The sequence below is a fragment of the Chanos chanos genome, chromosome 10 (assembly GCF_902362185.1).
Source record: "Chanos chanos chromosome 10, fChaCha1.1, whole genome shotgun sequence".
Taxonomy (NCBI): Eukaryota; Metazoa; Chordata; class Actinopteri; order Gonorynchiformes; family Chanidae; genus Chanos; species Chanos chanos.
The window spans coordinates 4,313,341-4,328,412 of NC_044504.1; the positions used below are offsets into that span (position 1 = coordinate 4,313,341).

General features: G+C 42.3%; 1 protein-coding gene across 1 annotated transcript in view; it reads right to left on the reverse strand.

The window, feature by feature from the left end:
- The window catches only part of asmt (acetylserotonin O-methyltransferase), a 24,926-nt gene extending 12,262 nt beyond the window's left edge, over positions 1–12,664 (reverse strand). Inside the window, exons 1-4 of the mRNA XM_030787043.1 lie at positions 12,593–12,664; positions 10,017–10,191; positions 9,073–9,202; positions 8,294–8,362 (exon numbers count right to left, since the gene is read on the reverse strand). Coding sequence (XP_030642903.1) covers positions 8,294–8,362; positions 9,073–9,202; positions 10,017–10,191; positions 12,593–12,664 — 446 coding nt within the window. The remainder of the gene's footprint in view (positions 1–8,293; positions 8,363–9,072; positions 9,203–10,016; positions 10,192–12,592) is intronic.
- Positions 12,665–15,072: the final 2,408 nt, after the last annotated feature.

The window sequence follows — 15,072 nt, forward strand, 5'->3', positions numbered from 1 at the left end:
TGTCAACAGTCCCTCAGTGACCATGGAAGACAACGTTTGGCCAGAATGGATAGGCTCTCACACACACACACACACACACACACACACACACACACACACACACACACACATACACACGCACGCACACACGCACACACATACACACACACACACACACACACACACACGCACACACACACACACACACGCACACACATACACACACACACACACACACACAGACACACACGCATGCACACACACACTGCCTCTCTCTTCCTTTTGAAACCCAAGGCCGATTTAAGCCTCAGCTACTTCCCCTCCTCACTCACTCACCCCAAAATGTCAAGTTCTTCTCATTGCAGACGTCCCTGAGGGGCAGGGGCAGACCGGCCTGCAACGGCCAATCAACAAGCCCGGCAGACAGTAACCTTGGAGAGCATTTGCTTAACAAAAACCACCTCAGACAGCTCCTCCACACCCGTTGGCCATGGGATGTTTTCAGAAAAGCACTTCGCAACTTGGTCTTCCTCAACCTTTCTTTGTTTTCACTGGACCCCTGTGGACAGAGACTCCACACCCAGGGTCCCCTTTATTAGAAACATCCACTCCGGACCGACGCTGACTGGCAACTTTATGAAGTATTCCTACCTCATGTGTGCACAGTGTAAGTGTACAGTTACAGACTGTTGCCCATCTGTTGCCATGCACAGTTTGTCAGTCACACCTCCACCCTGTTCATCAGTAGTTAGTTTCTGATCGCAGTACCGCTGCTGACTGGATGTTTTTTGGGTGGCAGACCGCTCTCACCAAACAGTAGTGACACTGATATACTAGTGACATGGTAGTGGGTGTCGTGCTGGTACAAGTGTATCAGCAGCGTTGCCAGTGCTTTTACACATGTCAGAGTCAGCGCTGGGTCGAGATATGTTCCGTTACCCCAAAAACCATCCAACAAACAGCAGGTTCTGTGGTCAGAAACTGACCGCTGATGAAGGGCTGAAGGATGGTTCACACAAATTGCGCAATCTGAGAAGAGGTAGCCCAACATCTCTAACATTACACCAACAACAGTGTGTGCTGGATGGGTTAAATGCAGAGGACAAATTCACTGCTCACTGTTCACAGCGTGTGTGTGTGCAATCACGGAAACTTAAACTTAAACTTAAACTTAAACATGCACTCCTACAATCTTACAGTCAGAGAAAGTCTTAACAGTCTTTGCCCTGGAAGGTAAAACCTGAAATCTCTCCCCTTCTGTCTTGAGCTCAGGTATCAGTAAAGAGTGGCAAAAGGTTGTGACGTGGTTGTGGATAGAACGTGACTTTAATTTAAAATTCGTTTAGCTGTAAATCAGACTTTTCAGAGGGTTTTTTTTTTTTTTTTTTACAACAGAAGACAAATAAACAAGTCTGCATTCGTCTGCAATAATTCACGATCTGTTGATTTACTGCAGACAAAATGACATCTGCAGTCTGAAGTACCTGGCTGAGGGAGGACTAAGCAAGCAAACCAATGGCTGTTCATCTTACTGCTCTGACAGCCAATCACAGTTGAGCAGGGTCAAAGTAAGCCCCTCTCCTCACCTGATGATCTAATCTCAACAGCACCTCCACTTCCCAAAGGAAAGATGTGGTATGCAGCTCATTTTGGGAGTATTCAAGTGGTCAGTTTCATTTAATACGAGCTCTTTACCTCTTCTAAAAATAGGCGGTCTTCTCCTCACTGAAATCAACCGTGGAGGAAATAGAAAAATTCATCGACGAGTTCCACAGTAATCTGTGCGAAATGCCGGCTCAAAGGCCCAACCAGCGCACAGAGGGCTCAGCAAAGAAACGCTACCGGGAATCCTCCACCGACACCGAGGACTTAAACACGCCGACACAAGAGGTTAGTGTGCTTCACTCAATTAATGCAAGACTCAGCATTTTAGAATCACTGTCTGCTGAACTGAAAGAATTGCGAGCGAGCCTTGAATTTAATCACAAGGAAATCGAGGATCTAAAAAGAGACAACGAGTGCTTGAAAATTACTGTTGAAACATTGACCAAGGAACTGGACAACATTGTCAAAGAAAACAAGACCATAAAAGAAAACATATTGGATATACAATCACGCAGCATGCGCGATAACTTAATTTTCTCCGGGATTCCAGAAAATAAAACCGAAAACCCAATAAACACGATTAAAGATTTCATACGAACCGAACTAAAACTGCCCTCCGACATTGTTGACAATATAACTTTCCACCGGGTTCATCGCCTTGGAATCACAGCAAAGAGGGGGCCTCGGCCCATCATTGCAAAGTTTGAACACTTCCAACAAAAGGAGCTAGTGAAAAGCAGAGGCAGAGAACTAAAAGGAACTCACTACGGCCTCAATGATCAGTTCCCTCGTGAAATAAATGAACGCCGCAAGAAGCTCTACCCCATTCTTAAACAACATCGAGCAGAAGGAAAAAGAGCTTCAATCACCGTAGACAAACTGTACATCGACGGCCAACTATTTCGCGATCTCAAGATTACACCGTGGCTTTTCTAAATGGGAAAAAAATAATCACACCCCAAATGCGATTTATCTGTTCAAACCAGTGTTCTCTCTCCATCTCTCTTTTTTCCTTAACTTAAACATTACCCACATACCCCCTGTTTTTTTCTGTTTTGTTTATTTAAATTTATTTGTTTGATTCTTTACTCTATCTCTCACCTTATTTTTTCCTATTCCAATGACTCCAACCATTCACCCCTTTCCTCACTCTGTTTTCCCTACCTGCTCTCCTTCTAATACACTGTCACATCTTATCCAGACTTATGTTTCTGTAATACCCTTCTGCACTGTCTGTTTCTGTGGTCTGTGTTCAAATGTCCTTCTGTCTGACTCTGTGTCTGTATATAAACTGAGTGTCTCTTTTCTTTGTTATATGTTAACATCACACATATTTGGAGTTCATGTGGAGTTCACCTCCCACCATTTTTATTCTATTCTATTTTCTCCTATCTATCCCCTTTTTTTTTTTTTTTTTTTTTTTCCCTCCCCAATTTTATTTTATTATTATTTATCTTATTTTACTTTTACTTTTTCTTTGTTGACTCCAATTGATTCTACTACCAATGACACACAGTAAACACATGTAATGTCTTCAACAAAATTTATAAGTTGGAATGTCAGGGGTCTTAACTTGTTGGCAAAGAGAGTCAAAATACTCACTCACCTGCAAAACCTTAAAGGAGACATCTGTCTATTACAAGAAACACACCTCATTAATTCAGACCATGAAAAATTAAAAAATCAATGGGTTAACCAAGTTTTTGCAGCATCTTACACCTCTAAAAAAAGAGGAGTGGCAATATTAATCAGCAAAAATACACCTTACACCAGCAATTCAGTCACAGCAGATCCTGAGGGACGTTACCTAATAATCAGTGGTTCCATTGGCAATATCAAATTAACAGTAGCAAACATATATGCACCCAATGAGGACAACCCCACATTTTTTCACAACTTTTTTGCTCAGCTTATGAACTTCTCTGACACGACCATCATTCTTGGAGGTGACTTCAATACAATTATGGACTCTAACCTCGACCGCTCAAACACTACAAAATTCTCCAGACCAATGAAATCATCAGAAACACTGCAACAATACATAAATGACTTTGGTCTCAGTGACAATTGGCGACTACATAACCCCACCAGCAGAGAATATACTTATTACTCTCCACACCACAATTCACTTTCCCGGATCGATTACTTCTTAATAAGTAATTCTATTATATCTAAAACAGGAAATGCAAAGATTCACCCAATTATCATTTCTGACCATGCCCCAGTTAGCTTCAATCTCATAAACAAAATCTCCATAAAACCACAGACTAGATGGCGCTTCAACACATCATTACTGCAAGATTCAGAATTCAACACATACCTGATACAAGAGTGGACATCCTTTATTGAACTGAATGACTCCCCATTCACCTCATCTACATTATTATGGGAAACAGCTAAGGCAGTATTAAGAGGAAAAATCATTTCATACTCCACTCACAGAAAAAAGAAAGAACAAGACTTGGAAAAAAAGCTTGAGCAGAGAATTGGTGAGCTTACTCTGTCAGTAGCTGAAAATCCATCTGATGACCTTCGTAAAGAACTCATTGAAACAAAATACGAACTTGATACCATCATAAATAAGAAAACCCAATTCCTTATGCAGAGACTCCGGCATAACCATTTTGAACAAAATGACAAATCTGGACAGTATCTGGCAAATCAACTAAAAAGACAACAAGAAAAAACAATCATACCAGTCATTAAAAACTCTGAAGGGAAAACCGTGTCCACTCCAAATGATATCTCAGCAACCTTTCAGTCCTTTTATTACAACCTTTACAAATCCAACTGTACATGTGATCCCTCTGCAATTCAAACTTTTCTTGACAATATCAAACTCCCCAGGCTAAATAAAACTCAAGTAATAAATCTAGATCGACCACTTTCATCAGACGATTTTAAAAAAGCACTGTTTTCAATGCCAAATAACAAAGCACCTGGAGCCGATGGTTTCCCAGCAGAATTTTACAAACATTTCTGGCCAACAATATCACCATTATTCATAAAAATGACCGCTGAAATTCAACATTCCTCTGTCATTCCACCCCATATGAATACAGCACTTATATCACTCCTCCTTAAGCCTAATAAAGACCCAACTCTCTGCTCAAGCTATCGCCCATTATCTCTCATTAACACAGACATTAAAATCATCAGTAAAGCACTAGCTATGAGATTAGAAACAGTCATCTCTTCTATAATACACCCTGATCAAACAGGCTTCATTAAAGGTAGGCATTCATCAAATAACATGCGCCGTCTATTCAATCTAATCAGTATAGCCAAAACCCAAACAAACAATACAGTCATCCTGTCATTAGATGCAGAAAAAGCATTTGACCGTGTTAACTGGACATTCTTATTCTCCACATTAGAAAGATTTGGTTTTGGGGATTCATTTATCCAATGGATTAAAATTTTGTACAACTCACCCACAGCATCAGTAATCACAAATGGCATAATTTCACAACGTTTCACACTTCACAGAGGTACAAGACAAGGATGCCCACTCTCACCCCTACTATTTGCCCTGTTTATTGAACCCCTAGCAGCTGCCATCCGCCAAAACACCCAAATCACTGGTATCACCACTCTGAACACAACCCACAAAGTCAGTCTATATGCAGATGACCTATTACTATATGCACAAAACCCTCTTACATCACTCCCAGCCATTTTCAATCTGATTGGGACATTTTCTGCCATCTCAGAATATTCAATCAACTGGTCAAAATCCATTATTCTCCCAGTTAACCAGGACCAGTGGAATGCTGTGACACCCAGGCTCTCACTAAACATCCCTACAGGTAACATTCGATATCTTGGCATTGATATTTCCTCCAACCTTTCAGATTTGTTTGAATTGAACTTCACACCAATTCTTAAAACCACTGAAAAGTGTTTAAGTTGTTGGAATAACTTACCACTCTCACTTGCTGGCCGCATAGCTGCAGTGAAAATGTCAATCCTACCAAGAATCAACTATCTCTTTTCAATGACTCCCGTCTTCCCAACACCCAACTGGTTTTCTACTCTAAACTCAATAATCACAAAATTTTACTGGAAAAATAAACAACCAAGAATTAAACTCTCAACACTCCAGGAAAGCAAACAGCTTGGTGGCTTAAATGCCCCAAACTTTCTCCATTACTTCTTAGCTCATCAGTTACAGTACATAATGAAATGGACATATTCAGACATGCAACAAGATCCTTGGCTTGAAACTGAACAGTCAGCTTGTGAAGAATTCTCTATTAAAGACTTGCCATTCTTACCCCAATCAATCAAAAAACATAACTGCTATAAGGTCATCACCATTTCAACAACCCTGGAAGCTTGGTGGAAAACCAATAAGATCACAAATCACCCACTTAAACCATGTAAACTCACACCAATTTGGAACAACCCCGATTTCTTAATCAATAAGACCGCCTTCACATTTAATACCTGGAAAAGTAAGGGAATCACCCACTTACAACACCTGTTTGCAAATGATAAATTCTTAACCATCCATGAACTAACACAGAAATATAACATGACCCAACCAAACTTTTTACAGTACCTCCAGCTTAAAAATGCACTAAAAAATAAAATACAACTTTCCAACATTGATTTACAACCACCACCATTAATAGAAAAGATAGCATCCATTTCAACATCTGAGAAACCTTTATCTAAAATATACAAACACATATCATCACCAAAAGAAGAAGCACTACCTATACCAATAACAAACTGGGAAAAAGATTTAAAAATTAAGACTGATCTCAGTTTCTGGAAACAAATATGTAGCAACATCTTCTCCATGACAAACAACTCCCAACTACAGCTAATCCAGTATAAGGTCATGCACAGAACACACATCACCACCCGTAGAATGCACCTCATGGGCTTCACCAATACAGATATCTGTCCACAATGCACCCTCAACACAATAGATTGTTATTATCACTCTTTCTGGCAATGCACACCAACCAAAAATTTCTGGCAAGCCATAATATTTGAACTCTCCAAATTTCTGGGTCACAGCATTCCACTGTCCCCGTCCCTTTGCCTTCTAGGAGATCTCACACCCATCAGTCATATTCACAAATACCACAAGATCATACTTGTCACCTTAACAATAGCCAAAAAAACAATACTCCTAAACTGGAAATACAGGCACAAACTTTCAATATCACAATGGCTTAATCTGTTAACAGACTACCTCTCAATGGAACGAATCACAGCTAAAAACAATAAACAGACCAAATTATTCAGTAACACCTGGGAACCCATCCTTGTAGCTCTGAACTTTCCAACAAATTGACCCCCCCCCCCCCCCTTTTTTTTTTTTTTTTTTTTTTTTTTTTTCTTCCTCTCTCTCCCCCTTCTTCCTTCTTCTCCCCTTTTCCTTTAATGGTATCTAAATGTTATCTTCCTGCTTCATTACTATCACTACATTATTATTATTATTATCATTATTATTATTATTTATTATTATTACTATTATTACTAGTACTACCATTATCATTATTACTGATCTTTCCTACTAGTATCATTGTCACTGCTATCACTTATGATTACTCAGTGTTATAACTATACCGATGATGATGATTATTATTATTATTGTTGTTGTTGTTGTTGTTGTTGTTATTGCTGATATTGTTATTGTCCTTTTTCTTCCTCCTCCTCATCTACTCCTCCTTCTTCTTTCCCCTCTTCTTCTTCAACTGTACCATAATGGCTCTGTGACAGGATCAATGTGATGTCTTGTTCTGTTATGTGTCCCATGTGTGTGTATGTATGTCTGTATGTATCAACAATTAAATAAAAAAAAAAAAAAAAAAAAATAGGCGGGGTGTTTTTTTTTTTTTTTTCCCTTGTTTTTTTCTTCATGCCGCAGGAGAAAAGGTGAGAGCATCTGTGAGCGTGTCTGAGCAGCTTGTGGAGCAGCGTGCTCCTCTCAAACACTGCTCAGGGACATGGACCTGCTCTTATCCATCATCTATCAGCTCTCTCTCTCACTCTCTCTCACTCTATGTGTGTGTGTGCGCGTTGTGTATGTGCATGTGTGTCTGTGTGTGTGTGTCTGTGTGTGTGTGTGTGTGAGAGAGAGAGAGAGAGAGAGAGAGAGAGAGAATAGCATACTTTACAGAGAGAATGCTCAGGGACATAGACCTGTACTCATCCAACATATCCCTCATTTTCTCTCTCTCTCTCTCTCTCACTCTCTCTGGTGCTGTGTGTGTGTGTGTGTGCGCGTGTGTGTGTGTGTGCGCGTGCGTGCGTGTGTGTGTGTGTGTGTGTGTGTCATCAGTATGCTCTGGGAGACAGACCTGCTCCTATCTCATCTCTTCACTGTGAGATGCCGGGAAAGCATTAGGGCCCAAGATGACAGCTCCATGGGAAGTTTCATCGAAATCTTCATCTCTCTCTCTCTCTCTCTTTCTCTCTCTCTCTCTCTCTCTCTCTGTCTCTTACTCTCGGTCTCTCTCTTTCGCTCTCTCTCTTTCGCTCTCTCTCTTTCTTCATACACACACGCACACGCACACACACACACACACGCACACACACTCTCTCTCTTTCTTCATACACACACACACACACACACACACACTCACACACACAAACAAAAATGCACACCACACTGCAGAGACGTGAAAGCAAGAGAGAGAGAGAGAGAGAGAGAGAGAGAGAGAGAGAGAGATTTGGAATCAACACTCACCTGTACAGAGCTTCAAACAGATCTTTGGAGCTGACACCAAAGGCCTTCTCATACTGGTTTTTCCCCTGCCTGTAATGAAGGGAAAAATATTCATGTTAGTGGGGGGGGGGGGGGCGGGCGGGAGGGGAGGGGGGCAGTCACGTACGTTGAATTGCAAGTGAAGAATTATGCTGAATGAATAAATGCTTTGGAGATGTGATAAATCCATTAAACGCAGAAGACAGCACTTTCCCTTGACCTCAGCATGTTGTGCTAATACTGACAGTCTTGGTTAGAAACGGCATGTTAATATTTTAATATATAGTGTTTTAAAAATTATTAATGTGTTGTTGATAGTACAAATAAATAGTATAACTAGTAAATATATTGTTCTGAAACAGTAAAATAGCTGTGAATAGCTATGCTTTCCATAGCAACAGTTGCCAAAATATAAGTCATTTTACATACATAGTGAATCAACGGAAATGTTTTAAAATTATGATTTGAAAACATAATTTTTGGCCCATGGTCATATTTTGGTCTCATAAGCACTTACTGTCTGCAATCTGATCTTACTTATGTTAATATATTGCAAAACTATATGTGTAAAAATGCTATGAACCCAACATGGATGACATTTGGGGGGGAAAAATGTTGTTTTTTTTTCTTTTTTATTTATCTTCCCTTTTTAAAACAATGACGGCACCCCCACTGAAAAATAATAAACAGAAGCCTCTTGTCTCAAATGCGCAAGTAACTCCAGTTTCTTATTTGAAGTGAATGACTGAGAGTAAACTCACCTGACGGCATCCGTCAGATAGTGCCAGCAAAGGTAGATGGTATTGGAGTTGTACTGTATTGAGTGGTACAGAGACTGGGGGCTACGTTTGGTCAGGAAAATTCGGGACATGTCTGTGTTACTGTACAGGACTGTGAAGGAGACAACAGAGATTTAGAAGAATCCTTAAATGACCTCTTCATCCTTCACTATCGCTAACTGTTCGGTTTCAGCTACAAAAGGTGTCTTCTCAGACCTCAAGACACCAATAGAGTTAAAAAAAAAAAAAAAAAGCTAGAGGGCTGGAGGGACAGCTTTTTAAAACGAACTGAGATGCCCTAAGCTATCCTGAGACTTGGGACTTGAAAAGATAAAACGGCATGTTATATTTATAGCAGACGTTTTAAGGTGCTTGTCGCCATCTACTGGTAAGACTGAGTACTTATACCAGTGCTTGTGCTAGTGAAAGCTCCTAAATGACAGTTTATCACAAATGGCAGTTTATCATCAAATTGGTTTCACCAGTTTTTATTTCCATAAATAGAAGAAATTTGATTAGTTTAATGTGACCTTGGTCATGGTTGGGAAAAAAAAGGAACAGGAAGAGTACAGTCTGTTATTATTATTATTTTATGATTATATGAAATATAATTGTTTGTTGGCTTGTTTGTTTGTTTGTTTGTTTGTTTCTTCTCCCCAAACTGGAGAATCTTCCAGCCACACATCAGTAAGATAAATTACACTGGCAGTAAATGACAATATTTAATTTGCTGTGTCATGATTAAACTGACCGCCTTTCATTCACTGGTGGCTAACCATGAGTTGACACAGGGTCAAATGAGTTTCCGAGTAAAGGAGCTGATGTAATGAGTGAAGGAAAGAAGTCATGCCCTAAATCTCGATTTATACTATCTCATTACAAACATGCAGACATTCACGGTGTCTTAACGTGACTGTTTTCTGTACCTTGCCCGTCGGTGGTCTGTGCTTTCAAGAGTTCCAGACCCACGCAGGCGGAGAGAAGTCGTTCTGTACCATCCACACTGGTGCCCAGATCCTGCGCTACCTCCACGGCTGACAGGGGGCGCTCTGATGCATGCAGGTGGTCAAACACACCCAACTCGCAGGCAGAAAAAAGGGTCTGCACACAGAACAGTACTTATCTTTAGGTCTGACCCAGGAGACTGCTCCAGCCAACTGCTCCCCACTTAACAAAGAACTTTCAGTATCTCACAGCCTGCGGTCATTCACGTCAATTTCACACGATTACATACACAGACAGTATCGAGTACCGGGGTAGGATGACGGGCCACCGTAACTCACCAGAACATCTTTAATGCACCTTGATTCTAGAACTGCCTGGAGATTTTCTGGAGGAACATGAGACAGTTCTTCTGAAAGATAATTCCATCATTTGGTGTTTGTGTTGTGGGTGGTGGTGAGCAGCGCTCTCTCAGGCGCTACTCTAGAACATCTGATAAGTGTTTAAGTTGAGATCTGAAAGGCTGAGATGAAACCACAGGGGATGTGGTTTGCAGGGTGGTGTTTACGCTTCCCGCCAATGCTGGGGTTCTGAGCTCTGAGTTACCGTCCTTCTGATGCAGTCAATCATCTCTGTTCTAACTAGCCCGTCCTGTTGCGGGAGATCTTTTGTGGAGCCCTGTTGTCCCCTGGACAAGATCCTGGCCACACGCCCACACGTTTTTTGTCCTTTTTGTCCAACGAATAAAACTCCCCCCTGTGAGATTCCAGTCTCAGCTGTCGGCACCGCCGTTAATCCCCCTCCCCTGGCCCTCTGGACTCAATCCGGGTCAGGCCATTCTTACTGGAATGGCACTTGTAAAGGGTGCGGCGCTGTTCTCCTGAGGCTCTGACTGGATTGTCATCATGTCATGCTTCCAAGTATACGTCTGTTATTAAGGGAAAACAACGGTTTCAGGCAACATAACATAAGGTTGCGGTGATTCACACCTCCGTCGGGAACGAACGAATGAACTTCCAACCAGTGTGATCACGGTTTCATAGGACGACTCCGTTGGAGTGTGGTGCATAGTTGGCGGAGACACAGAACAGAGATCACGCACTGCATCCTCTTTCCATCATCAGAGTGGTTCAGCCCATGATATAACACGAAGGTCAATATTCAGTGTAAATCCGAACTCCTGGGTTGGAATATACAGTGATGTTTTTAAATGTTTACCTCATCCTCTGAATCACTCATGTACCTCTCGTCAGTCCACTTCTGCTTCTCTCCTCTGCTGTCGTTTCGTCCTTCAACTCGCTCATCAACTCAATCATCTGCCTCCCCATGGTGCCTCCTCTTTGGAGGTCCCTGCTACCATTAGCATTTTTCCTCCAGCTCCATGGAGCCTGACCCAGCTGTGATGGGCGTTGACGTCGAGGGGAATCACTTTTCCGTGCTAAGAGAGGAATGCCGGCTCTTCTGCGTCTCTGCGCGAATTCCCTTGCACGGTGGTCCTGATCACGGGTCCGCTCTCTGCCCAGTCTCCATCCCAAAACTCCCGCTCCAGCTCCCATCCTCCACCCTCATCGGCAGTGGCCTCAGCCGACCTCTGACTCTGCCACTACCAGCGACCCCGGACCTTCTCTTCCTCCTGCGGAGGGCTACTACACCCGGGAACCTACACCCTGTACCACACTATTGCCTCTATTTACGGCCCAGTTCTCATGAATGGCTCTGAATCTATGGTACCTGGAGCTGCATTTTTCTCCTTTCTGTGGTACAGGGCTGGACATGGGCACCACAGCCATGACCAACAGACCCAACCTCTGGTCTTGTTCTCTCCATCTCTCCCTCCTCATCCCCTGGAAGCTCCTGCAGTGCCCTCCTGTGTAGATCAGTCTTTAGCCTCACCCGCGAGATCCTGCCGCTAACACGTATGCTGTATGCTGTAATGAGTTCTTCACAGTTACACCAATGTTAGCCTGCAATTACATCAGGTGTCAGAACCACGTCTGTCGTGCTCACACACCTCTGTGTGCTTGAACCGGCTCAGGAAACAAACCTTTGGCCCTGTTGCGCAGCTGGAGCAGACTGCCCTTGATCGAAGTGTCGCCTCACGCCCCCGTATTTGTATTTGTGAGCATTTCAGAGCATTACTCAACTGTGTTTTATCTCGTATCTCACACCAGTCCCCCAAGATCCTTTCCTCCAGCCTCCGACAGACAAAATAATGAGTAACTTGGTCTGCATAGCAGTTTTACATACAACCCAAAGCATGACAAGATGTTGTGCAATTCAGTGAGGAATCAGGCCTATGTGGTAAGACCTGATTTCAGTACATTTTGTATCCTTCATTTGCTCGGATGATTACTTTATTTTGGCAGGTATTTACAGAATAAATAGAGCGAATGAATAATTTGTTGCGCTCAGAATCTGGCTGTATTTTACACACACCAACTTTGTACAAAGGAAGATTACTGTCCGTACAAATCCAACAAGAACATTCATGATGATTGCATCACCAAACAGTAAAACCAACTAGTATAAGATCTCAAACCTAGATGTGTTCTCACGTTACCTTGGATACCAAGAATCCCTCCATGTATTCCAATATTTTTCTCGGGTACGTTTCTTCATTTGCGACAGACATTTCGAGAGAACGTCAACTTCAGCGTCGTTCGGTGTGCACACGCGCGTGTGTTTATGTGTGTTTATGATGATGTGCAAGTCTTAATCTTAGAGAGAGTGGGGTTTTAAGAAGTGCACGGGGGAGGCAGCAGTGGCCGTAATCTGATTACTCAGATTGAGGGGGGTGGGGGGGGTGGGGGTGGCCGAACAGAAGAGCAGGCGCGGAGAGCGTTTTTGACCCCCGAGGTTAATACTCTAAGGGTTTCCCCCTAAAAAGCGTCCAGTCATTACATTACTGCATGGTCCATGCATGCTCATCCTATATGACACACAAAAAAAAGCGTGAGATCTGACAGGGAAACTATCCCGACTCTGAGGTTGTACGGGTTTAAACGGGATTACCCCGGGCTTGGCTGTGCTGGACTGTGTTTGCCAAGCGACGTGTTTGCCAAAATTTTTACTTTTGCACCATCGAGGTCTTACCCTAGATGAACTTGTACTGAATGCATGCTGCTGACTGGGAAAGCTGGGATTCAAGGAGATCATACTGGTGTCTCTAAAACTGGAAACAGTGGGGAAATAAGAATCTGAGATTAGGCCAAGCCAAACCATAACCTTGTGCACTCTCACTGTTTCCAGGTATAAGGATGCTAGCTGAATAAATCACAGTCCTGTTCTCAGTGAAGAACGCTATGCTGGAAAATGCAAAAAACCTGGTCGACCTCTACCTTAACGCAGATATTCAGAACAACAGTGTCACTAAAGCTTTCAGGCAGATAACTGCTTTGGAGAAAACGTTCAGCTTGTTTCTGTAGTGGCCAAGTTTTGACGATGAACCATGATATGGTGCTTTTCATACGTCGGCAAGCGCGAGACCCCAGCTGCTAGTCCTGCGATCTCTTTCTCAGTCTTATAAGGATAAGCAAAGGATTACTGGTCCTCCACCATTACTTGTATGAACTACTGTGCACGGCATGGTAAATGTAAGCACTCAGCTAACTGTGATTCCTAAATCAGGTCAAATTCAACACAATCCCAGACAGAGCATTTTCACAGCAGTCCTACATAAACTGTTTCTGTGATTTAGTGTGGGCATGTGGATTGTAAGGCAGAGCTGTTGACTGTAGATTACATTCTAAAGTAGATTGTGCTTGCATATGTGTGTGTGTGTGTGTGTGTGTGCTTAAATACGAGACGACCCTAATGCCTTGGTGGCAATAACAAACCACACTCAAAGACTGACCAGTGTACTGCAGTCAGTTTATTGATTAGCGGTCGTGCCTATCATTGGACAACCCAAAACACGACTCTCAGGCTGAGACTTTGGGACTAAATAAGGAACCATTAAAACCCTGAACAAGCTGACAGTGAAATTCTGCTCCATTTCACTCATTTGACTCCTGTTTTCAATACTGTTTTACATCCACGGTGAGAGGGTGACAGAGAGAGAGAGAGAGAGAAAGCGAGGGAGAGAGAGAGAGAGGGAGAGAGAGAGAGAGAGAGAGAGAGAGAACAAGAGTGAGAGGGAGAGGGAGAGGGAGAGGGAGAGAGAGAGAGCAGTTTGAAAGAAATTTTATCCTATCTTCTGAATGTCATAAAAAGAATTATACCCTTTTTTATTCAGCACACTGAACCAACATTCAAAGTCTTTATCTGAAAAAAAGCATTCAATCCCTTTGTCTTTAGCTCCACTCTGCAGACACAACCTTCACCAACACATTTTTTGTAGCTGTTGACAAATCCTCAGGGGAACCGTGTCTGTTCGGTGGTACTTCAGCCCGTTGTTTCAGCTCAGTGAAATTTTAAGTTTGTTTGGCTGTCTTTTCAGTTTGCTCGGAGAGGCCTGCTCCAGGTCCTGTTTTAACATATCTGTAGGATTAAGGTCAGAGCTTTGGCCAAACCATTGACAAAAACAAACTATCTTCTAATTCTAGTCATTCTGTGGTGGATTTACTTTTGTGTTCAGGATCTTTTGTTGTTCTCTGTGCATGTGCATGTACCCTGACATTCAGTTGTAGAATTTGCTGGGAGCTTAATCCAAAGTTCACTTTTTCCTTCAAGTGTCTGCCCCATCTGGGTTCTGCCCCAGAGAAACAGCCTCCAATCTCTGATACTTCCATCACTTTATCTCATGTTGGGGATATGACTCATTTTGTTGGAAAGAAATGCTTCATTTTTTTGCAAAAAATAAAGTTTCTCATTCTACCAAATAAATTCCGCTGTCTTCCAACCCATCTACAGAACGTTTCTCTAACAGTGCTCCTGAGCACCCAGACAGTCTTTTGACAAACTCGAGATATACAATAATGTTCTTTTTGAACAGGGAGTAGTGGTTTCTGCCTTGGTAGCTTTTCCTGCACACCAGTCTTCGATAACACAGCGGTAAAGTACATGTTAATAAGCTCAAACTCCCAGTTCATTGCTGTGGCC